The 25,911-nt window shown below is 39.9% G+C and overlaps 1 protein-coding gene across 2 annotated transcripts in view; it reads left to right on the top strand.

Moving 5' to 3' along the window:
- Positions 1 to 25,911, top strand: part of AFAP1 (actin filament associated protein 1) — a 455,210-nt gene that overhangs the window by 321,661 nt on the left and 107,638 nt on the right. For both annotated transcript variants that reach the window (XM_053704166.1, XM_053704167.1), the window contains exons 7-8: positions 8,146 to 8,238; positions 11,506 to 11,587. In XM_053704166.1, coding sequence (XP_053560141.1) covers positions 8,146 to 8,238; positions 11,506 to 11,587 — 175 coding nt within the window. The remainder of the gene's footprint in view (positions 1 to 8,145; positions 8,239 to 11,505; positions 11,588 to 25,911) is intronic.

Genomic DNA, 25,911 nt, shown 5'->3' with positions numbered 1-25,911 from the left:
TCCTAAAGCTTTGGTATTGGTTCCCACAAGTAAGGATGACGCCGTGGACCGGACACACCTATGTTGGAGAAAACATAATTTATGTTTACCTGATAAATTACTTTCTCCAACGGTGTGTCCGGTCCACGGCCCGCCCTGGTTTTTTTAATCAGGTCTGATAATTTATTTTCTTTAACTACAGTCACCACGGTACCATATGGTTTCTCCTATGCTAATATTCCTCCTTAACGTCGGTCGAATGACTGGGGTAGGCGGAGCCTAGGAGGGATCATGTGACCAGCTTTGCTGGGCTCTTTGCCATTTCCTGTTGGGGAAGAGAATATCCCACAAGTAAGGATGACGCCGTGGACCGGACACACCGTTGGAGAAAGTAATTTATCAGGTAAACATAAATTCTGTTTTGCGGGGCATTGCCCCAAAGAAATCAGCTCTGTTACCTGTAAAAAAAAAAGTACAAATCACCCCCCCAACATTAAAACCCACCACCCACACAACCAACCCTACTCTAAAACCCACCCAATCCCCCCTTAAAAAAACTTAACCCCTTGAAAAACACTAACCCCTTGAAGATCACCTTACCGGGAGATGTCTTCACCCAACCGGGCCGAAGTCCTCAACGAAGCCGTGAGAAGTCTTCATCCAAGCCAGGCGAAGTGGTTCTCCAGACGTTCAGAAGTCTTCATCCAGACGGCATCTTCTATCTTCATCCATCCGGCGCGGAGCGGGTCCATCTTCAAGACATCCGACGCAGAGCATCCTCTTCATCCGACGGCTCTTCTGGAATGAAGGTTCCTTTAAATGACATCATCCAAAATGGCGTCCCTTCAATTTCGATTAGCTGATAGAATTCTATCAGCCAATCGGAATTAAGATAGAATAAATCCTATTGGCTGATGCAATCAGCCAATAGGATTGAGCTGGCATTCTATTGGCTGATTGGAACAGGCAATAGAATGCAAGCTCAATCCTATTGGCTGATTGGATCAGCCAATAGGATTGAACTTCAATCCTATTGACTGATTGCATCAGCCAATATGATTTTTCCTACCTTAATTCCGATTGGCTGATAGAATTCTATCAGCTAATCGGAATTGAAGGAACGCCATTTTGGATGACGTCATTTAAAGGAACCTTAGTTCCTGAAGAGCTGTCGGATGAAGAGGATGCTCTGCGTCGGATGTCTTGAAGATGGACCCGCTCCATGCCGGATGGATGAAGATAGAAGATGTTGTCTGGATGAAGACTTCTGCCTGTCTGGAGGACCACTTCGCCCGGCTTGGATGAAGACTTCTCCCGGCTTCTTTGAGGACTTTGGCCCGGTTGGGTGAAGACATCTCCCGGTAAGGTGATCTTCAAGGGGTTAGTGTTAGTTTTTTTTTAAGGGGGGATTGGGTGGGTTTTAGAGTAGGGTTGCTTGTGTGTGTGGTGGGTTTTAATGTTGGGGGGGTGATTTGTGCTTTTTTTTTACAGGTAAAAGAGCTGATTACTTTAGGGCAATGCCCCGCAAAAGGCCTTTTTAAGGGCTATTTGTAATTTAGTGTAAGGTAGGGCTTTTCTTTTATTTTGGGGGGCTTTTTTATTTTTTTAGGGGGATTAGATTAGGTGTAATTAGTTTAAAATTCTTGTAATTTATTTATTATTTTCTGTAATTTAGTGTGTTTTTTTTGTACTTTAGATAATTTTATTTAAGTTAGGGAATTAATTTAATTATAGAGTAGTGTTAGGTGTAATTGTAACTTAGGTTAGGTTTTATTTTACAGGTACTTTTGTATTAATTTTAGCTAGGTTGTTATTAAATAGTTAATAACTATTTAATAACTATTCTACCTAGTTAAAATAAATACAAACTTGCCTGTAAAATAAAAATAAACCCTAAGCTAGCTACAATGTAACTATTAGTTATATTGTAGCTATCTTAGGGTTTATTTTATAGGTAAGTTTAGATTAGGGGTTCATAAGTATAATGTAGGTGACGGCGGTGTCCGGAGCGGCAGATTAGGGGTTAATAAATATAATGTAGGTGTCGGCGATGTCGGGGTGGCAGATTTGGGGTTAATAAGTGTAAGATTAGGGGTGTTTAGACTCGGGGTTCATGTTAGGGTGTTAGGTGTAGACTTAAATGTATTTTCCCCATAGGAATCAATGGGGCTGCGTTAGGAGCTAAACGCTGCTTTTTTGCAGGTGTTAGGTTTTTTTTCAGCCAGCTCTCCCCCATTGATTCCTATGGGGAAATTGTGCACGGGCACGTTTAGCCAGCTCACCGCTAACGTAAGCAGCGCTGGTATTGAGGTGAGATGTGGAGCAAAATTATGCTCTACGCTCACTTTGTTGCGGTTAACGTCGGGTTTGTAAAAACCCGTAATACCAGCACTGTCTGTAAGTGAGCGGTGAGCATAAACTGCTTGTTAGCACCGCACAGCTTCTAACGCCAAACTCATAATCTAGTCGTCCGTTTCCTGTGGGAACTTTCTCTGGGATCGATACTCGTTGTTTGCTTCTGCGGAAGTTGTTCGGGACACGTTAGTCCCATGTTTGTCTGATTTTCTTCCTCCATCTCTGAGGGTGGCATTTGCCAGCTTGGCAGTTATGACCCTGGTTGCAGGCTGGTCCTGCTTGGGTTCAGATCTTCTGTCTCGTGGCTTATTCAGACATGCTGTGCGATTATTATACCTTGCTGGTCAGGTTGGGGGGCCGAGTGCTATCAATATTATTTATGTTCTAGTTATTTATTTTACAAGTTTCAGCTAACCATTCTCAAGAGGACTTGCTGGTGCGTGCAGCTCTCGGGATTGTTTCAGTCTTTAAATAGCCATCTCTCTGGTGACTGGGTAAGTGAATTTTGCTGCGTCACTCTCTGTTGCTTCTGATATCCTCGGAATCTAGAGTATTCCTTCCCACGTGATGGGAAGGTTAGAGGTTTAGCGCCTCTTTTCTGGACTACGCGTTTCAACTGTGAAGCCTTTATCAAAACGCGTAGACGTTCCCACTGAATGCTGCTGCAGCAAAAGAAACTACTCCCAGAACTGACTCTTTCTATGTGCTTAGATAAGCACACACTGAGCCGGTAGGAGTTTGTACCTTCAAGGATTTCTCAGCTTTTTTTAATTAGTGCACGCACTGAAACGGTCCCTATTGGACCACTACAAACATTTCCCTGCTAACAGGTGATTTGGAAACAGAGCAAGATCGCTATCAGCTCTAAGCGAGTACAAGTTATACATCTGCTACCACACACTGTACCAATAGATTCACGGTCCTCATACAGCAAAGCGCCTAAATAATTGAAGAAGTCACAGCAGAACATACACGGCAAATTTTAACCCTGTACTGACTGCCCTTTTAGGAAAATATTAGCCTTTCAATTTCTAAAATGAACATTTGATTTCACGGATATACCACCTACTTACTAGTGACATTTTAACTTGTGATACAAGACATTCTCGGTAAATAGGCTGAACGGACTTGTATACATTGTTGCCATTCCTCACGCATTGTATATTGGATGTTTCAGTATATACTTTCAGTCCTTATTTACACTTTCGGATGTGCTTTATTTTCTTATTGTGCTTGATTTTCACATTGCATTTTATTTCATACACCGGTGTATTATTTATGTCTTCAAGTATTGTTATTAATTTATGTAATAAATAATATATGCATTCCCGTTTATACCGATCTTTAGTGTTTTACAATTACTGCATTAGCTTTGTAAGTTTGCTCTTTTCGGGATCTCACACCTGCATTCCAATTTAGTCAATATTTGTTCATCTAGAGTTGCTGGTTAGACTGAATTGATCACGCTTGTATTAAGCTTATTTAATCGTACCCCTCATTGTATTAAAGGGACAGTCTAGGCCAAAATAAACTTTCATGATTCAGATAGAGCATGTAATTTTAAACAATTTTCCAATTTACTTTTATCACCAATTTTGCTTTGTTCTCTTGGTATTCTTAGTTGAAAGCTTAACCTAGGAGGTTCATATGCTAATTTCTTAGACCTTGAAGCCCATCTCTTTCAGATTGCATTTTAACAGTTTTTCACCACTAGAGAGTGTTAGTTCACGTATTTCATATAGATAACACTGCGCTCGTGCACGAGAAGTTATCTGGGAGCAGGCCCTGATTGGCTAGACTGCAAGTCTGTCAAAAGAACTGAAAAAAGGGGCAGTTTGCAGAGGCTTAGATACAAGATAATCACAGAGGTTAAAAGTATATTATTATAACTGTGTTGGTTATGCAAAACTGGGAAATGGGTAATAAAGGGATTATCTATCTTTTAAAACAATAAAAATTTTGGTGTAGACTGTCCCTTTAAGTTCATTCAATCGTACCCCCAATTTGTCATCCTCATATTTTCTATTATTTTTTAAGAAAATATTTTTACATATTTTTTAGGGATTTTTTGTAAGAATTTTATAAAATATTATTTCTATAAATTTTTACAGTTTTTATAAAGTTTTATAGATTTTTATAGAGCTTCACCATTCATATATTTTTTTCACATTTTTAGATGTTTATATATTCCCTAGTATATTTCCTAGATTAGTCAGACCTAGGCGCCACTGACATCCTGTTGTCTTATGTTTTAGTTTTTTTCACACCTTTGGGAAGTGTGAATCTGTCAGTCGGCCAGCACTGTCTTTTGCTTTATAGACCAGTGTCAACCCTTTCTTTGCATCTTTTTTTTTTCCCAGGCCTGGTGCCCTCAGAATGGGCCGCCTATTGTACCCTCCTGTTTTTGCATTCAGTGTCCTCTATAGCTTGGGTATTGTTTTACCAAAAGTAATGAATGCAGCTGTGGACTCTTTCCATTTATGAAGAAAAACAAATTATGCTTACCTGATAATTTTTTTTTTTTCAGATGGAAAGAGTCCACAGCTCCCCACCCATTTTTTTTCTGTGGGGCGTCTCTTATTTTTTATTCTTCTGGCACCTTTTCACCCTGGTATTTCTTCTACTGTTCCTTGTTCCTTAGCAGAATGACTGGGGGATGAGGGAAGTGGGAGGAGTATTTGAGCCTTTGGCTGGGGTGTCTTTGCCTCCTCCTGGTGGCCCGGTTCTTATTTCCCAAAAGTAATGAATGCAGCTGTGGACTCTTTCCATCTGAAGAAAAGAAAATGATCAGGTAAGCATAATTTAAGTTTTTTTAAAGGGAAGCGGTGAAAGTACGCTCATTGCGCTCGTCATCAGTTAAAGGGACAAAAAATAAATAAAAAATGTTTCTTTCATAATTTAGATAGACAACCTCTTATCAAATTTGCTTAATTCTCGCAGTATCCTTTGTTGAAGGAGCAGCAACTGGGAGCTAGCTGAACATGGGTGTTTATTGCTCCTCAGCGCGTTCTTGCTTTCAGATAGTAGATGAGGATAGAAGTTGTAGTAACGGTCTCCGCTGTGACAACAAACTTCCATGTAAAGTGAAGTGCTTGGCTTTGTGTAATCACATGATAGCCGGTGTTAGGACTATTCTTTGTATTTGTCCTTAAAAGTCTCATAAACCCCCTAATTAAAACAAGCAATTATTTTATGATAAATTATTAAAATAATAAGTGTTTAAAATATTACATCTAGGAATATTAAACATACATTTTTTTAATAGATAAGTTTTTTTAATTTATGTTTACTGTCCCTTTAAAGTGACAAACCTATAAAGAAAAGTAGAGGAGTGCCCTGCCCTTGAGCACAATCAGTTGTAGATGCATTTTTATACAAAGTGAGAGAGGCTGTCAATCTTACAATCTAAAAGAGGAAAACTATGACACAGCAGGAGAGGAGAGAGAACTACATTGCTATAACAATTGTTTTGTTTTATTTGAGGAAGAGTAGGATACAAAGCAGTTTTGTGATGAGCTATGGTGTGTGTTACCTTACAGTCATTGCCTAAAGTGAAGTTTAACGCTTTAGGGACCAGTGAGACCACACTATTTTTGGTGGCCAGATGGCGGGAGGGTATAATTGTGTGGCCCCACTGCTGGCGATGGGACCTGCACTATTATTACCAAAAGAAAAAAATAGCGAGGGTATGTCGTGTTCACTAGGGAGTTAATGTCTGTCTACGTTTGCTTACAAGAAAGGTGGGTGTCTATTGCTTGCAGTGAAGTTTAGTGTCTACCTCTGAATTTTGCTTGCAGGAAAGGTTGGTGTCTGTATTGTTTGCAGTGAAGTTTATTGTCTGAGTTTGCTTGCAGGAAAGGGTGTTAAGGAGAGGTTGAGCAACTGAAGATAGAGAAGGGAGGATTGGAATTTAATAAGACAACAGAGTAAGGAAAAGCGTTTGGAAAACTTAACCAAACATTCCACTATTTGAGCACTAAAGTGTTATTTGATATGAATTTTATTGTGGGCCCTTCTAGAAATGTATTATCTAAAGACGTTTATGCACGTGCTATCCGACATGAGTAGAGTAGCGCACGCACACAATAAATATTAACTAGCACACAAATACAAGCGGTATGGATTACGCTCCCGTGATGTTAACGTTCCCTTCTGCTTTCATTTTTAGGCTCTACTTGTATTCTAGGCCTTATTTGGCTTGTTTTTGTCAGGTTATTGTTGTTAAAGGGACAGTAAACACCTTGTAATTACAAAACATTTGTTTTGCCTTTCTATGGTTGACATCAGTCAAATCTAAACATTTTAAAACAAATTAACATCTTGTTTGTTGCAATTGTTTTTAGTAGCCAAACTATTGAGTCTGCAGCTGATAAGGCTAGCCATGGTCGTTATTCTAGTGTAAATTGCGTTGTTTTACAGTGCTTTTCTGTTAAAACCATTTAGGGAAAGATATATAGCTGACTGGATCACCGGCAGTTTCAGCTCAGGACCAGCAGTGATCTGTGGGTCCTGAACTGCACTTGTAATGTGTTTAACCTCTTTGTAGGGAGGGGGGGTGTTAAACACACGGTAGTGTAGGGTCGATAGCTTACAATTACATGCCCTAACAAATTAGAGCATGTCATTTTTTGACTATTAAAGGTCTTTAATTACATGACAGACATGAGGGAAACAGAGAAGGGTCTCAACCACCCACAACTTGTATACGGGGTGCTTATCCAGAAAGTGCTTTTGCAGAGGATTTTAGGAGTTAATGCTTTAGACTTTCTAGGTTACAGAATTACCGATTACCAGTTACATAATACATTGGAACTACTATCATCATGGAGATTCATTTCTGTAAAGTGATTACTTTGAAGATTGAATTCGATTTGTGGATTTTTTTTTTTTTTTTACTGTATTTTAAAGAGGACTATTATTATTATCGGTTATTTGTAGAGCGCCAACAGATTATTTATAATTGTATTTTAAATAGATCAGATTAAGTTGCGCATGTATTGCAAGTTAAAGGTACACTGAACCCAAGTTTTTTTCTTCGTGATTCAGATAGAGCATGCAATTTTAAGCAACTTTCTAATTTACTCCTATTATCAATCTTTCTTCGTTCACTTGCTATCTTTATTTGAAAAAGAAAGCATCTAAGCTTTTTTGGTTTCAGAATTCTGGATAACACTTTTTTATTGGTGTATTAATTTATCCACCAATCAGCAAGGACAACCCAGGTTGTTCACCAAAATGGGCCGGCATTTCAAATAAAGATACCAAGAGAATTAAGAAAATTTGATAATAGGATTAAATTAGAAAGTTGCTTAAAATGTCATGCTCTATCTGAATCACAAAAGGAAAAATTTGGGTTCAGTGTCCCTTTAAACGTAAACGTCTTTCATCGAACTGAAACTAAATTAGCGGGCATCAGGTTTTTTGTGTATACTTTATTTAAGAGTTTTAAAGGGGTAATTTCTAGATTATTTTACATTTATCTTCTTACAAAACATCACATAGTTCCTGACAAGATGTAGCTGACTCACATAGTTCCTGACAAGATGTAGCTGACTCCTTTATTTACAATTTCATTGCAAACACAGAACTTTTAACAGTTTTAGGTGCTCCCATGTTAACCATTGAGGTTTCATGCAAGATGCTGATTCACAGAGAAACAGATTACTTTCTATGGGTAATAGCTCAGAGCTCATAGGGGCTTCCAAGATCGCCCACTTTTATAAACAATTTAGTGACAAGAGCGCTGCAGCTTTCTACAACACTTGAGAATGTAACACAATGATTAATGTATGATTAATATTTTTATTGAAGGTGATTAAAGATGTCTGCAGCAGCTGTGGGGGCCCTGTGGATTCAGACGGACAGTCTTCCAGCTCACCGGTGCCAAAAACAGAACTGGAAAAGGTATGATGAGATTTTTTTATTGCAATTTAAAGGGTCACTCGTCTCCTAAAAATGTCATGCGTTTAAAAGAGAATATTTTTTTTCTCAAAAAAAATGAAATAAAAGCTATTTCCATGTAAACTAATATACCAACATCAGTTGTGCACTATTATTTATGCCTATTGACTTATAGGTACTCCCTGCTAATGCTCACTGAGAATTAAGAGGAAGCTCCTATGTACCAATAAGCATTATCAGGAAGTTCAAATCATTATTAAGTACTTAAAGGTACAATCTACAACAGAATTTTTATTGTTTTAAAAGATAGATAATCCCTTTATTACCCATTCCCTAGTTTTGCACAACCAACACTGTTATATAAATACACTTTTTACCTTTGTGATTACCTTGTATCCAACCCTCTGCAAGCTGCCCCCTTATTTCAGTTCTTTTGACAGACATCCATTTTAGCCAATCAGAGCTTGCTCACCTGAATTCCACGTGCGTGAACACAGTGTTATCTATATGACACACATGAACTAACACCCTCTAGTGGTGAAAAACTGTCAAAATGCCCTGAGAGAAGAGGCGGCCTTCAAGGGCTTAGAAACTAGCATATCAACCTCCTAGGTTTAGCTTTCAACTAAGTATACCAAGAGAACAAAGCAAAATTGGTGATAAAAGAAAATTGGAAAATTGTTTAAAATTACATTCTCTATCTGAATCATGAAAGTTTATTTTGGACTAGACTGTCCCTTTAAAGGGATATGAAACCCAAATGTTTTTCTTTCATGATTCAGACAGAACATACCATTTTAAACAACTTTCCAATATACGTCTATTATCTAATTTGCTTCATTCTCTTGGTATCCTTTTGTTGAAGAAGCAGCCATGCATTATTGGGAGCTAGTTAACACGATGGGTGAGCCAATAACACAAGGTATATATGTGCAGCCACCAATCAGCCGCTCCTGAGCCTACCTAGGTATCCTGTTCAACAAAGTATACCAAGAGAACAATGCAAATTGGATAACAGAAGTAAATTTGAATATTTTTTTTTTAAATCACAAGCTCTATCTGAATCATGAAAGAAATAAAATTGTGTTTCGGATCCCTTGAAGATAATGAGCACCAGTAAGAGGCAATAACTGATATTTCTTTATTAATTTACATTTTTAAGTTTCTATCTTATGTGCTTCCATTCAAATAGAAATATATTGTTATTTATATGCGTAACAGAAATTGTCCCTTTAAATCTTATTTAACATTAAAGGTTGTCTGCCCAGAGGCTAGAGACACTACTACCCAATCCTCTTGTTCAAGTCTAAAATATTTTACATATTGAGGCCCATTTAGCAAGCTCCGTATGGATCTTGTGGGCTCGTGTTTAAAGACCGCTGCTCCATAACCCTGTCCGTCTGCTCTGAGCAGGCGGACAGACATCGCCACAATTCAACCCGATCGAGTACGATCTGGTTGATTGACACCTCCCTGCTGGCGGCCTATTGGCCGCGAGTCTGCAGGGGGCGACGTTGCACCAGCAGCTCTTGTGAGCTGCTGGTGCAATGCTGAATACGGAGAGCGTATTGCTCTCCGCATTCAGCGAGGTCTTGCAGACCTGATCTGCACTGTCGGATCAGGTCCGCAAGACCGTTGTTAAATAGGCCTCATTGTGTACAAGTATTAAGAACAGATTTATAGTACCCATACATGTTACACAAGTATTCACATTACTATTTTCTTAGCATGGATGCAGGGAATCGGGGGCTGTACAAACCAAAGTTTAATTTTTATGAGAGTCTAGTTTGCAGTTTGCATGGCGTTCACTGATGGCGTTACCCAAATATACATTACTCATCATCAATGGGATAATAAACCCTACAAGACTTTAGTAACTTATTTATAACTTCCCTTAACAGAGTAAATAAGCTAAGGAGTCTAGGCTTTTTAACCTACAAACCTATTACTTTACAGTAAGTTTTTCAATATTTAAACATTTAATATGATTAATAGAAACACATCTGCATACTATTTTAAGATTAGTATTTGCTTTGAACACATTTGTATATCTAACATTCATTTAGTGTTTTAAAACCCTTTATAGGCAATGCCACTAGTGAAATGATCTCTAATTACCAGTGGTGACAAAGCCTCATATAAAGTGACACTCTTATATATTTCAGAACAAACATTTCTTGGTAATACGAGTATCTCTTTGCTGTGGAACCTATAACACCATCCCCCCCTGTTTATGTTCTTACTCAAATCCCCAGAAGTTGTCAAATTTGGAGCTTAAAATTGGTCCATCCCCTCCCAATGGTTTCATTAAATCAGTAGTGACATCATTGATGACTCTGTCAAAGAGATCTCTGATGACATCACACATTCAGAATGCTTTTGTAATGGAACGTTTTGCTTTACTGACTCTAGATAATCCCCTTTGTTGGAGGTTAAAACATCTCGGAGGCCACAAGCTTAACAATGAACAGCTGTTTCTGGCTCAGGAGCGTCACTGCTTGCAGCTTCTGAGTGTTACTTCATTCATTTGTTTAAGTCCTTCAGAGCATGTCATTTTATTGCATTAGAATATTCTTTTGTAATCGATATCTGCAACTGTTGTGTAGCCATGACCGTTACCATTTTGTATTTACATTTTTTAAAAAGGAAAGGAACATTAATAGGAATTAAAGATAGCGACTCTTACTTAAAAGGATGTTAAACAAATCTTATTTTGTTGTTGTAAACATGTGCCTGTCCCATGCTCATTGAAGAGGTTAAACAATTTTTTTTTAAACTAAAAATACTGTAAATTAGACAGTTGGTTTAGGCCATATAGGTTACTGATTTAGTTTATCGGCCTCCTTAGGGAGCGGTGGGACAAAACAAAATTGTTTAGTGTCACTTTAATGGCTGTAATAAGAAATGCATACTTTATAAATAATACTAATTTAACTATGCTCAATCTTATTTTGGTAAGTTGGTTGAATATATCCTTGTATCCAATTAGTGGAAGCAAAATCAATTAATTCCCACCATGATTAGATATACAGTTAGCCTTAATCATTTAATGATTTTGGGACGTAAAATGCAAATTGAATGTACAAGCCAATCTACTCATTAGAGGCTAATGGCGACAATGGCTCTTAGCACCCATGTAAATGCTATACTAGATCATATGCTTGGAGTGCTTGATGTACACTTTGTAACTTCAGCCCAATGTGTTAATTAGCCAGTTAATTGAAATAGAGCATAATGATGAGACAAGCTCATTTAATTTCTTTTCTACAGAAATTATCATCAGAACGGCCTAGCTCTGATGGGGAATGCAACCTAGAAAATGGCTCATCGATTCCCAACGGCAAGGAGCAAGGTATGTACAATATATACAATTTATATAGATGTTAATGATGCAATTGGTTGGGATTAGGAATTGAAAGAAGAAAAGCACATAATTGTAAGGGTATCTATTTCTTATAAGAACTTTATACCTGCTTTCAGTTGGTGTAAACCAAATTTGTGTAGCAACAGCTTAGCAACACCACCTAGGAAATTAACAACTTTACAATCAACTTTAAATTATACAAAAAATATCTCATTCTCATGGTATCTTTTATTAAAATGTAACTCCTTTGCAGTAGAGTATACTGAGGTAAGAAACAAAAAAGTGGAAAATTCACCAGTTATGAGAGACCCCTAATATTGTTATCAGTGTATATATAGACTATCTCAATGATCTGGCAAGCAGATCTTAGGGTTAAACAATTTGACTGATAATATAAAGAAATAGGGGGGTGCTAACTGTCTGGTAATTCAAGAAAAAACAGGAAGAAAAAAGTGACAGTATACTAGCACTCTTGCAAGTACCAATTAGATATCTGTAGAAATGGCATGGAGGGTCACCTTAAATCAGGATTAAATAAAACATAACTTTTATTCTATCAGGTTAACATGTACAAATGAATGTATAGTGTGTGTTTTAAAACTTTAGATTAAAAATGTGTATATAGGGGACAAATATCCCCAAAAACTTACAAATTTGATGTAATCTATTGTCCTGAGCCCCACACAGTTTCAGTGCAAACTCACAGTCGCTCAAATCTGCAGATAAGTAATCCTCAAAGGCTTTTAGCCTTTGAGGAAGCCGTGATAATGGTGAAATGCGCATCAGGCGTGCTTAGGGGACTATATCCACTTTCATAGCCGTATTTAATTTCTCCAACATAGGTGTGTCCGGTCCACGGCGTCATCCTTACTTGTGGGATATTCTCTTCCCCAACAGGAAATGGCAAAGAGCCCAGCAAAGCTGGTCACATGATCCCTCCTAGGCTCCGCCTACCCCAGTCATTCTCTTTGCCGTTGTACAGGCAACATCTCCACGGAGATGGCTTAGAGTTTTTTAGTGTTTAACTGTAGTTTTTATTATTCAATCAAGAGTTTGTTATTTTAAAATAGTGCTGGTATGTACTATTTACTCAGAAACAGAAAAGAGATGAAGATTTCTGTTTGTATGAGGAAAATGATTTTAGCAACCGTTACTAAAATCCATGGCTGTTCCACACAGGACTGTTGAGAGGAATTAACTTCAGTTGGGGGAACAGTGAGCAGTCTCTTGCTGCTTGAGGTATGACACATTCTAACAAGACGATGTAATGCTGGAAGCTGTCATTTTCCTTATGGGATCCGGTAAGCCATGTTTATTAAGATAGTAAATAAGGGCTTCACAAGGGCTTATTAAGACTGTAGACTTTTTCTGGGCTAAATCGATTCATTATTAATACATATTTAGCCTTGAGGAATCATTTAATCTGGGTATTTTGATAAGATTATATCGGCAGGCACTGTTTTAGACACCTTATTCTTTAGGGGCTTTCCCAAATCATAGGCAGAGCCTCATTTTCGCGCCGGTGTTGCGCACTTGTTTTTGAGAGGCATGACATGCAGTCGCATGTGTGAGGAGCTCTGATACATAGAAAAGACTTTCTGAAGGCGTCATTTGGTATCGTATTCCCCTTTGGGCTTGGTTGGGTCTCAGCAAAGCAGATACCAGGGACTGTAAAGGGGTTAAAGTTAAAAACGGCTCCGGTTCCGTTATTTTAAGGGTTAAAGCTTCCAAATTTGGTGTGCAATACTTTTAAGGCTTTAAGACACTGTGGTGAAATTTTGGTGAATTTTGAACAATTCCTTCATATTTTTTCGCAATTGCAGTAATAAAGTGTGTTCAGTTTAAAATTTAAAGTGACAGTAACGGTTTTATTTTAAAACGTTTTTTGTACTTTGTTATCAAGTTTATGCCTGTTTAACATGTCTGAACTACCAGATAGACTGTGTTCTGAATGTGGGGAAGCCAGACTTCCTTCTCATTTAATTAAATGTGATTTATGTGACAATGACAATGATGCCCAAGATGATTCCTCAAGTGAGGGGAGTAAGCATGGTACTGCATCATTCCCTCCTTCGTCTACACGAGTCTTGCCCACTCAGGAGGCCCCTAGTACATCTAGCGCGCCAATACTCCTTACTATGCAACAATTAACGGCTGTAATGGATAATTCTGTCAAAAACATTTTAGCCAAAATGCACACTTATCAGCGTAAGCGCGACTGCTCTGTTTTAGATACTGAAGAGCATGACGACGCTGATAATAATGGTTCTGAAGGGCCCCTAAACCAGTCTGATGGGGCCAGGGAGGTTTTGTCTGAGGGAGAAATTACTGATTCAGGGAACATTTCTCAACAAGCTGAACCTGATGTGATTACGTTTAAATTTAAGTTGGAACATCTCCGCATTCTGCTTAAGGAGGTATTATCCACTCTGGATGATTGTGACAAGTTGGTCATCCCAGAGAAACTATGTAAAATGGACAAGTTCCTAGAGGTCCCGGGGCTCCCAGAAGCTTTTCCTATACCCAAGCGGGTGGCGGACATTGTAAATAAAGAATGGGAAAGGCCCGGTATTCCTTTCGTCCCTCCCCCCATATTTAAAAAATTGTTTCCCATGGTCGACCCCAGAAAGGACTTATGGCAGACAGTCCCCAAGGTCGAGGGAGCGGTTTCCACTTTAAACAAACGCACCACTATACCCATAGAAGATAGTTGTGCTTTCAAAGATCCTATGGATAAAAAATTAGAAGGTTTACTTAAAAAGATGTTTGTTCAGCAGGGTTACCTTCTACAACCAATTTCATGCATTGTCCCTGTCGCTACAGCCGCGTGTTTCTGGTTCGATGAGCTGGTAAGGGCGGTCGATAGTGATTCTCCTCCTTATGAGGAGATTATGGACAGAATCAATGCTCTCAAATTGGCTAATTCTTTCACCCTAGACGCCACTTTGCAATTGGCTAGGTTAGCGGCTAAGAATTCTGGGTTTGCTATTGGGCCGCGCAGAGCGCTTTGGTTGAAATCTTGGTCAGCTGATGCGTCTTCCAAGAACAAGCTACTTAACATTCCTTTCAAGGGGAAAACGCTGTTTGGCCCTGACTTGAAAGAGATTATCTCTGATATCACTGGGGGTAAGGGCCACGCCCTTCCTCAGGATCGGCCTTTCAAGGCCAAAAATAAACCTAATTTTCGTCCCTTTCGTAGAAACGGACCAGCCCAAAGTGCTACGTCCTCTAAGCAAGAGGGTAATACTTCTCAAGCCAAGCCAGCTTGGAGACCAATGCAAGGCTGGAACAAGGGAAAGCAGGCCAAAAAACCTGCCACTGCTACCAAGACAGCATGAAATGTTGGCCCCCGATCCGGGACCGGATCTGGTGGGGGGCAGACTCTCTCTCTTCGCTCAGGCTTGGGCAAGAGATGTTCTGGATCCTTGGGCGCTAGAAATAGTCTCCCAAGGGTATCTTCTGGAATTCAAGGGGGAGGTTCCACAGGTCTCAGTTGTCTTCAGACCACATAAAAAGACAGGCATTCTTACGTTGCGTAGAAGACCTGTTAAAAATGGGTGTGATTCATCCTGTTCCATTAGGAGAACAAGGGATGGGGTTCTACTCCAATCTGTTCATAGTTCCCAAAAAAGAGGGAACGTTCAGACCAATCTTAGATCTCAAGATCTTAAACAAGTTTCTCAAGGTTCCATCGTTCAAAATGGAAACCATTCGAACAATTCTTCCTTCCATCCAGGAAGGTCAATTCATGACCACGGTGGATTTAAAGGATGCGTATCTACATATTCCTATCCACAAGGAACATCATCGGTTCCTAAGGTTCGCATTCCTGGACAAACATTACCAGTTCGTGGCGCTTCCTTTCGGATTAGCCACTGCTCCAAGGATTTTCACAAAGGTACTAGGGTCCCTTCTAGCTGTGCTAAGACCAAGGGGCATTGCTGTAGTACCTTACTTGGACGACATTCTGATTCAAGCGTCGTCCCTTCCTCAAGCAAAGGCTCACACGGACATCGTCCTGGCCTTTCTCAGATCTCACGGATGGAAAGTGAACGTGGAAAAGAGTTCTCTATCTCCGTCAACAAGGGTTCCCTTCTTGGGAACAATAATAGACTCTTTAGAAATGAGGATTTTTCTGACAGAGGCCAGAAAAACAAAACTTCTAGACTCTTGTCGGATACTTCATTCCGTTCCTCTTCCTTCCATAGCGCAGTGCATGGAAGTGATAGGTTTGATGGTAGCGGCAATGGACATAGTTCCTTTTGCGCGCATTCATCTAAGACCATTACAACTGTGCATGCTCAGTCAGTGGAATGGGGACTATACAAACTTGTCTCCGAGGATACAAGTAAATCAGAGGACCAGAGACTCACTCCGTTGGTGGCTGTCCCTGGACAACCTGTCACAAGGGATGACCTTCCGCAGACCAGAGTGGGTCATTGTCACGACCGACGCCAGTCTGATGGGCTGGGGCGCGGTCTGGGGATCCCTGAAAGCTCAGGGTCTTTGGTCTCGGGAAGAATCTCTTCTACCGATAAATATTCTGGAACTGAGAGCGATATTCAATGCTCTCAAGGCTTGGCCTCAGCTAGCGAGGGCCAAGTTCATACGGTTTCAATCAGACAACATGACAACTGTTGCGTACATCAACCATCAGGGGGGAACGAGGAGTTCCCTGGCGTTGGAAGAAGTGACCAAAATCATTCTATGGGCGGAGTCTCACTCCTGCCACCTGTCTGCTATCCACATCCCAGGAGTGGAAAATTGGGAAGCGGATTTTCTGAGTCGTCAGACATTGCATCCGGGGGAGTGGGAACTCCATCCGGAAATCTTTGCCCAAGTCACTCAACTGTGGGGCATTCCAGACATGGATCTGATGGCCTCTCGTCAGAACTTCAAAGTTCCTTGCTACGGGTCCAGATCCAGGGATCCCAAGGCGGCTCTAGTGGATGCACTAGTAGCACCTTGGACCTTCAAACTAGCTTATGTATTCCCGCCGTTTCCTCTCATCCCCAGGCTGGTAGCCAGGATCAATCAGGAAAGGGCGTCGGTGATCTTGATAGCTCCTGCGTGGCCACGCAGGACTTGGTATGCAGATCTGGTGAATATGTCATCGGCTCCACCATGGAAGCTACCTTTGAGACGAGACCTTCTTGTTCAAGGTCCGTTCGAACATCCGAATCTGGTCTCACTCCAGCTGACTGCCTGGAGATTGAACGCTTGATCTTATCGAAGCGAGGGTTCTCAGATTCTATTATCGATACTCTTGTTCAGGCCAGAAAGCCTGTAACTAGAAAGATTTACCACAAAATTTGGAAAAAATATATCTGTTGGTGTGAATCTAAAGGATTCCCTTGGGACAAGGTTAAGATTCCTAAGATTCTATCCTTCCTTCAAGAAGGATTGGAAAAAGGATTATCTGCAAGTTCCCTGAAGGGACAGATTTCTGCCTTGTCTGTGTTACTTCACAAAAAGCTGGCAGCTGTGCCAGATGTTCAAGCCTTTGTTCAGGCTCTGGTTAGAATCAAGCCTGTTTACAAACCTTTGACTCCTCCTTGGAGTCTCAACTTAGTTCTTTCAGTTCTTCAGGGGGTTCCGTTTGAACCCTTACATTCCGTTGATATTAAGTTATTATCTTGGAAAGTTTTGTTTTTGGTTGCAATTTCTTCTGCTAGAAGAGTTTCAGAATTATCTGCTCTGCAGTGTTCTCCTCCTTATCTGGTGTTCCATGCAGATAAGGTGGTTTTACGTACTAAACCTGGTTTTCTTCCAAAAGTTGTTTCTAACAAAAACATTAACCAGGAGATTATCGTACCTTCTCTGTGTCCGAAACCAGTTTCGAAGAAGGAACGTTTGTTGCACAATTTGGATGTTGTCCGCGCTCTAAAATTCTATTTAGATGCTACAAAGGATTTTAGACAAACATCTTCCTTGTTTGTTGTTTATTCCGGTAAAAGGAGAGGTCAAAAAGCAACTTCTACCTCTCTCTCTTTTTGGATTAAAAGCATCATCAGATTGGCTTACGAGACTGCCGGACGGCAGCCTCCCGAAAGAATCACAGCTCATTCCACTAGGGCTGTGGCTTCCACATGGGCCTTCAAGAACGAGGCTTCTGTTGATCAGATATGTAGGGCAGCGACTTGGTCTTCACTGCACACTTTTACCAAATTTTACAAGTTTGATACTTTTGCTTCTTCTGAGGCTATTTTTGGGAGAAAGGTTTTGCAAGCCGTGGTGCCTTCCATCTAGGTGACCTGATTTGCTCCCTCCCATCATCCGTGTCCTAAAGCTTTGGTATTGGTTCCCACAAGTAAGGATGACGCCGTGGACCGGACACACCTATGTTGGAGAAAACAGAATTTATGTTTACCTGATAAATTACTTTCTCCAACGGTGTGTCCGGTCCACGGCCCGCCCTGGTTTTTTAATCAGGTCTGATAATTTATTTTCTTTAACTACAGTCACCACGGTATCATATGGTTTCTCCTATGCAAATATTCCTCCTTAACGTCGGTCGAATGACTGGGGTAGGCGGAGCCTAGGAGGGATCATGTGACCAGCTTTGCTGGGCTCTTTGCCATTTCCTGTTGGGGAAGAGAATATCCCACAAGTAAGGATGACGCCGTGGACCGGACACACCGTTGGAGAAAGTAATTTATCAGGTAAACATAAATTCTGTTTTTGTTTTCTTGGGCCTACATTTTGGCTTACTGGCACCCACACAGACTGGTGTTTACTTTTGCTCTTTACTGCAGTCACATAGTTAATTTTGTTGGTGGGGTCAATCCCCTTGTAGATTACTTATCTGCAGATTTGAGCGACTGTGAGTTTGCACTGAAACTGTGTGGGGCTCAGGACGATAGATTACATTAAATTTGTACGTTTTTGTGGATATTTGTCCCCTATATACACATTTTTAATCTAAGTTTTAAAACACACACTATACATTAATTTGTACATATTAACCCGATAGAATAAAAGTTATGTTTTATTTAATCCTGATTTAAGTTGACCCTCCATGCCATTTCTACAGATATCTAATTGGTACTTGCAAGAGTGCTAGTATACTGTCACTTTTTTCTTCCTGTTTTTTCTTATACTGAGGTAAGCACTGGAGTGTACACGTGACCTGAGCACTGTATGCATAACATTGTTGCAAGCATTGTTGCGAACACTGCAGCCAAATTGTGCTTAACCCTTTGAGTGCTAAGCACTTTCCCACCTGGGTGCTAAGATTTTTTGAAGGTGTTTTTTTTTTTTTAACAAAATTTTTTTAACTTTTTTTTTTTTCTTTCAGATCAGACTTACACTGTTGGAAAGGTTAGGTTAGGCGATTACCTTTCCAATGGTGGGTCTTGGGGGGTCTGTAGCTGTTTAGATACCTGAGATACAGGCTTCTAAGCAGCATGCCCTCTGCTCCTATACTTAACATTGTTAATTATAAATAAAGTTGCGCGTGACGTCATCACGTTATTGCGTGTGACGTCACCGCGCATAATGTAAAGCACCGGCGATGCCTGTCACTATGCAGGCCCTATCGCCGGGGTAGGAGCTGGTGGGAGCGCCCAGATCTCCCTCAAGGTAGGAGAGTGCTAGTGACGGCTCTGAGCCGTCATTAGCTCCAGAGTGGGAAACTCTGTGACGGCTCAGAGCCGTCATTAGCACTAAAGGGGTTAAAGGGACATTGTACTGTAAAATTGTTTTTCCATGAATGTGTTTCCAGTGACTTGTTATACCAGCTGCAGAGTATAAAATGTATGAAAAAAATGCTTATTTGGGTTTATTTTTTATGTTCTATATAGCTGTTTTTTGAAACAACAACCAATTAAAATGGATTGAGTATGTAGGTAAATAATATTTTCCTTTATCACTTTCTATACACACACATACTTCTTTATATTATCTTTGTATACTAGAGTCCAATACTTAGCTCCTGATAATCTAAAGCTCTCCGCTCAATTGAGATGATCAAACATGATTCTCCAGCACTGCAAAATCCCTAGTAAAATTTTTAAAAAAGGCTGATTTTGCTATACTTCTCCGTGTTTGCGGAGATTTGTCTTAGATGGGGAATGGCGGAAATAGATCTCATGGCGTCTAGACTACCTCGTGTAGTGGCACGCATCAAGCAGGAGCAAGCTTCTGCCATTCTGATTGCTCCATCGTGGCCGTGATGGACGTGGTTTGCAGATCTGGTGGGGATGTCATCCTCTCCGCCATGAAGGTTACCCTGTCGCAGGGATCTGCTGGTACAGGGTCCCTTTCAACATCAATATCTCGTTTCTCTGAGGCTGACTGTGTGGAGATTGAACGCTTAGTCTTAGCCAAGAGAGGTTTTTCTGAAAGTGTGATTGACACTCTAGTTCAGGCAAGGAAGCCAGTCACTCGTCGCATCTACCATAAGGTGTGGAAGTCTTACTTGTCCTGGTGTGAGAAGCACTGAAATCCTTGGCACAAGGTGAAGGTATCCAGGATTCTGTCTTTTCTCCAAGAAGGTTTGGAGAAGGGACTTGCCGCCGGTTCCTTAAAGGGACAGATTTCAGCATTATCAGTCTTGTTGCAAAGGAGACTCGCTGAGCTTCCTGACATTCAACCTTTTGTTCAGGCTCTGTCTAGAATCAGGCCTGTATTTAGGCAGTCTGTTCCCCCATGGAGCTTAAACTTGGTCCTTTAGGTATTGCAGAGGGTTCCAATTGAGCCTATGCATTTGATTGACATTATGATTCTGTCCTGAAAGGTTCTCTTCCTGTTGGCTATTGCATCGGCACACAGAGTATCTGAGCTGGCTGCCTTCCAATGAGAGCCTCTTTATCTGTTTTTTCATGCAGATAAGGCTGTTTTTCGCACCGGTTTGGGGTTTCTTCCCAAGGTGGTGTCTAATCGTAACATTAATCAGGAAATAATTGTTCCTTCTTTGTGTCTTAACCCTTCTAATTCCAAGGAGAGGTTACTTCATAACCTAGATGTGGTTCGTGCCTTAAAGTTCTATCTTCAGGCTACTAAGGATTTCAGACAGTCTACATCTCTTTTTGTGGTGTATTTCGGGAAGCGCAAGGGGCAGAAAGCCTCTTCTACTTCTTTGTCCTTTTGGTTTGAGGAGCTTGATTCACTTGGCCTATGAGACAGCAGGACATAAGCCTCCTCAGAGGATCACAGCTCATTCAACTAGAGCTGTGGCTTTGTCTTGGGCCTTCAACAATGAGGCCTCTATGGAGCAGATTTGTAAGGCGGCTACCTGGTCCTCCTTACACACTTTTACAAAGTTTTACAAATTTGACGTTTTTGCTTCTGCGGAAGCTGTTTTTGGGGGATAGGTTTTACAGGCTGTGGTGCCCTCAGATTATGGTCTGCCTTTTACCCTCCTGGTTTCATTCAGTGTCCTCTAAAGCTTGGGTATATGTTTCCCAAAAATAATGAATGAAGCCGTGGACTCTCCTCCCCTTTAGATGGAAAACATAAATTATGCTTACCTGATAATTTTATTTCTATCGTGGGGAGGAGAGTGTCAGGGTGCCAGGAATTAGACTGAGACGAGAAGTGCAAAAATAATCACACCTTTATTAATAGCAAAAAATAATAAAAAGTCCACAAGTCAAATAACAAGCCAGGAGTCAAAACCAGAGCTGGTAGTCAGACGATCCGGAATCAGGAACAAGGAAAACAGCAGAGTCAGGAACAAGCTAGGGATCAGGAACCAGGAAGGACGTCAGGCAGCCAGGTAATACACAGGAACTCTCACAAACAGGTCTGAGACAACGAAAAGGCAAAGCATACTGAACAGAGGCCCTTTAAATAATAAGTGATGACATCACAATTCTGAGACTGCATCCTGTCTCACATGGATGATGCACACCAGTCTGGCCATAAAAGGAAGTGCAGGAAATGAGCAGCATCCCCCACAATGCACCATAGTCGGGAAGAGAGGTAAGTAAAATGGTTGCCAGCAGCACATGGCAAACACAACAGGGAAAAAACCCTGACAGAGAGTCCACGGCTCCAACCCGTAACTCCAGTGAGCAGACCTAAATTTAATTATCTTCTGGCACCATTTATTCCCTGATATTTCTCCTACAGTTCCTTGTTCCCTCGGCAGAATGACTGGGGGAGTGGGGGAGGTATTTAAGCCTTTGGTTGGGGTGTCTTTGCCTCATCCTGGTGGACAGGTTCTATATTCCCAAAAGTAATGAATGATGCCGTGGACTCTCCTCCCCACGATGGAAATAAAATTATCAGGTAAGCATAATTTATGTTTTTATTTTATAATAGTGAAAATACAAAGTGCAATGAAAGTTTTAAAAGATACACAGAAATATACGAAGTATGATCCTAATTTGTTAAAATAACAAACTTTTAAAATATAATCAGAATTTGTAAATTCACTGCTAAATTTAAATCTAAATGCATTATAATATAAACTAGAAAGTGCAAAGCTTGAATGTAATAATATTTAAAAAAAAACAATCTGGAGTATAAAGTAATATAAACTACAAAGCACAAAGTGTAAGTGTAACAAAACTCTCAAATCATACAGTACTATATTGCACTGGGCTTATCTCTCCTACAGATACAGAAATGAGAGAGCTCTTGCAGTGCTGGAGAGCTCCACCCTTTTTCTTGAGCATTTAGGGAGTTCAGCCCCTGTGAAGTCTGCAGTTTAATTTCTCTCCAAGCTGGAGAAACTTTGATCATTAGGCCCTTAGAGCGAACAGTTGAAAATTAATATTTGAATCATGAGAGTTTAAATCTGATTTTACTGTTCCTTAAACATTCTTTCTAGATTAACATTGATGTGGTATAAAATAAATGTCATGGGGGATGTTTGATTTACAATTCAAATGTCAAAAAACAGTCATCTACCAAACCCGAATTTACAGAAGTCTTGCATAGTAGAAAGAGCTATCCAAGTGGTGTTTTTATGTATATGAGTCAAAATATAAAAATGTGAAAATAAAAAAAAACACGAAATTATTATAATCTCTGCCAAGAGATTCATTCTTCTGCCCAGTGTTTTATTACCAGTAATGATGCCCTCATGGTGTGACCCTGTGTCCTTGTTATCTATTAATTGGTGCAATAATGGTCAGAAGGTAGATCTTGATAGTCTGAGCCCTGTAAATGTGACCTTGGGGACAGTTTGAGGGATGGAGATTCTCTAAGCTAAGCACATTATACCAGTGATCTCATTACCCACAGAGCTGCTGCTGCAATTACTGCTGTACTTACTATTTATTTAAAGAAATCAATAAAATACATCACTTTAATGTGCAATGCTCAATACATAGTTTTACACATATTAAAACATGCCAGGTTTTACACATATTAAAACTGAACTTTATTTAAAAGGTTGATTAGTTGATGATATTTAATTTCAACATAGACATTCCTATTATGTCCCCAAACAAAGTAATAGTATTAGTCCATAATAACAAAAAGTTGTAGACCAGCCAATCATTTGATTATTCTTAATGCATATTTTTTCTGTTTTAATGGAAACAGAAAAATAATCTATGTTCTTAATATATTTTATAAGTTTTATAGGAACTAGAAGGGCCCTTTAAGTGGCAATAACCAACTAACAGCACCTCAAGATTTGTTTGTGTGAAAGTGAAATAAGATCATGATTAGATTCATCTAGATTAGTGTAGTATCTTGTCTTGGCCAGCTTGAATTTGAAATTTCTTTTTATTACATTCTTTCTGAATGTTAGTAAACTAAACTAATTCACATTTCCCAAAATGTATATCTGGTATAGGGTTTATAGGTGGGTAGGACTTAATAAAAATGGTTCTTAGTTAAATCAAATTTTTTTAAATAGTTTTGAACCATAATATTTATGATAATTCTATTCATGTTTGAGAATCAGCATTCATTGATTCATTTTTTTAATGGAATGTTACATTCAGAATTGTTTTCAAATGTTAGTTTTAACGCGAAAGATCATTTTCTCTTGTAAGATGTATCGAGTCCACGGATTCATCCATACTTGTGGGATATTCTCCTTCCCTACAGGAAGTGGAAAAGAGAGCACCCACAGCAGAGCTGTCTATATAGCTCCTCCCTTAGCTCCATCCCTCAGTCATTCTCTTTGCCTACTCTAAGTACTAGGAAGGGTAAAGTGAGTGTGGTGACAAAAATGTTAGTTTTTATTTTCTCATGCAAAAGTTTGTTATTTTAAATGGTACCGGTGTGTACTATTTACTCTCTGGCAGAAAAGGGATGAAGATTTCTGCAAGGAGGATGATGATCTTAGCACTTTGTAACTAAGATCCACTGCTGTTCTCACAAGGGCTGAAGAGTACAGGAAAACTTCAGTTGGGGGAACGGTTTGCAGGCTAAACTGCATTAAGGTATGTTCAGTCTATTTTTTTCTAGACAGACTGTGATAATTCTAGAAAATGCTGGCAATATCCCCATGAGGGAAGGGTAAGCTGTATTCAGATACTTAGTAGGAATCCCAGCTTGCATAAAGGGCTCAATAGTTACTGGTGACACTGATAGGAAAAAACGTTTGTTTTTATGGCAAATATAAAGTTTTTTTGAGGGACTTTAAGGGGTCATTGTGGCTTGTTTAAGGGTTATTACACATGGCTAGTTTGAGAAACACTCTGTTGTGTTTCTTTTAGGCCCCATAACATCGAGTGAGGGGTCTATTTTCACGCCTCAGTTGCGCAGTTTCTTTTCCTCAGAGACATCCAGCTGCTTCTCCAGAGGTTCCTACTGTGTTTGAAGGGCTTTAAAGAAGGTTTTTTCCCCACAAATTGTTCCTAAAGGGCAGGTAGGCGCCACAGCAGAGCTGTGGCAAGGTGCTGAAGGTTTTTTTTACCGGTTTTTGACGTTTTGTCAATCCGGTTTTTACATTAAGGGGTTAATTGTTTATTTGCATAGCTGTGCAAAGTTACTAAGGCTTTATGATGCTACTGTAAAAATTTAGTTGAGTTTACTGCCTTTTTACACTGTTTTGCAGAGTTTGTGCAGCTTTTTTTCTCTTAAAGGCACAGTACCGTTTTTTTCTAAGTGTTATTTGCTTTGATTTAAGTGTTCTCCAAGCTGGCTTATTGCATTACTAGCCTGTTTAACATGTCTGACATCAAGGAAAATCTTTGTTCAATGTGTTTAGAAGCCATTGTGGAACCCCCTCTTAGAATGTGTCCCACTTGCACTGATATGTCTATAAATTATAAAGAGCATATTTTAGCACTTAAAAATATTGCAATAGATGATTCTCAGACAGAAGAGAATGAGGGTTTGCCATCTAGCTCTCCCCAAGTGTCACAACCAGTAACGCCCGCACAAGTGACGCCAAGTACCTCTAGTGCGTCTAATTCATTTACTTTACAAGACATGGCCACAGTTATGAATACAACCCTCACAGAGGTTTTATCTAAACTGCCTGGTTTACAAGGAAAGCGTGACAGTTCTGGGTTAAGAACAAATGCTGAGCCGCCTGACGCTTTAGTAGCCGTATCCGATATACCCTCACAATGTTCTGAAGTAGGGGTAAGGGATTTGTTATCTGAGGGAGAAATTTCTGATTCAGGAAAGACGCTCCCTCAGACAAATTCTGATATGACGGCCTTTAAATTTAAGCTTGAAAACCTCCGCTTATTGCTCAGGGAGGTATTAGCGACTCTAGATGATTGTGACCCTATAGTGGTCCCAGAGAAATTGTGTAAAATGGACAAATACTTAGAGGTTCCTGTTTACACTGATGTTTTTCCAGTCCCTAAGAGGATTGTGAATATTGTTACTAAGGAGTGGGATAGACCAGGTATTCCGTTCGCTCCCCCTCCTGTTTTTAATTTTTTAAGAAAATGTTTCCCATATCTGACACCATGAGGGACTCGTGGCAGACGGTCCCTAAGGTGGAGGGAGCTATTTCTACTCTTGCTAAGCGTACAACTATACCTATCGAAGACAGTTGTGCTTTCAAAGATCCTATGGATAAAAAATTAGAGGGTCTCCTGAAGAAAATTTTTGTTCATCCAACCTATTGCGTGCATTGTTCCTGTAACTACTGCAGCTGTTTTCTGGTTCGAGGCTCTAGAAGAGGCTCTTCAAATGGAGACTCCATTAGAGGATATTATGGATAGAATTAAGGCCCTTAAGTTGGCTAATTCTTTCATTACAGATACCGCTTTCCAACTGGCTAAATTAGCGGCAAAGAATTCAGGTTTTGCCATTTTAGCACGCAGGGCATTATGGCTTAAGTCCTGGTCTGCTGATGTGTCATCAAAATCTAAACTGTTGAACATCCCTTTCAAAGGAAAGACCCTATTCGGGCCTGAACTGAAAGAGATTATTTCAGACATCAC

Source organism: Bombina bombina, chromosome 2 (genome assembly GCF_027579735.1).
Source record: "Bombina bombina isolate aBomBom1 chromosome 2, aBomBom1.pri, whole genome shotgun sequence".
Taxonomy (NCBI): Eukaryota; Metazoa; Chordata; class Amphibia; order Anura; family Bombinatoridae; genus Bombina; species Bombina bombina.
This window is presented reverse-complemented; position numbering and strand designations above follow the sequence as displayed.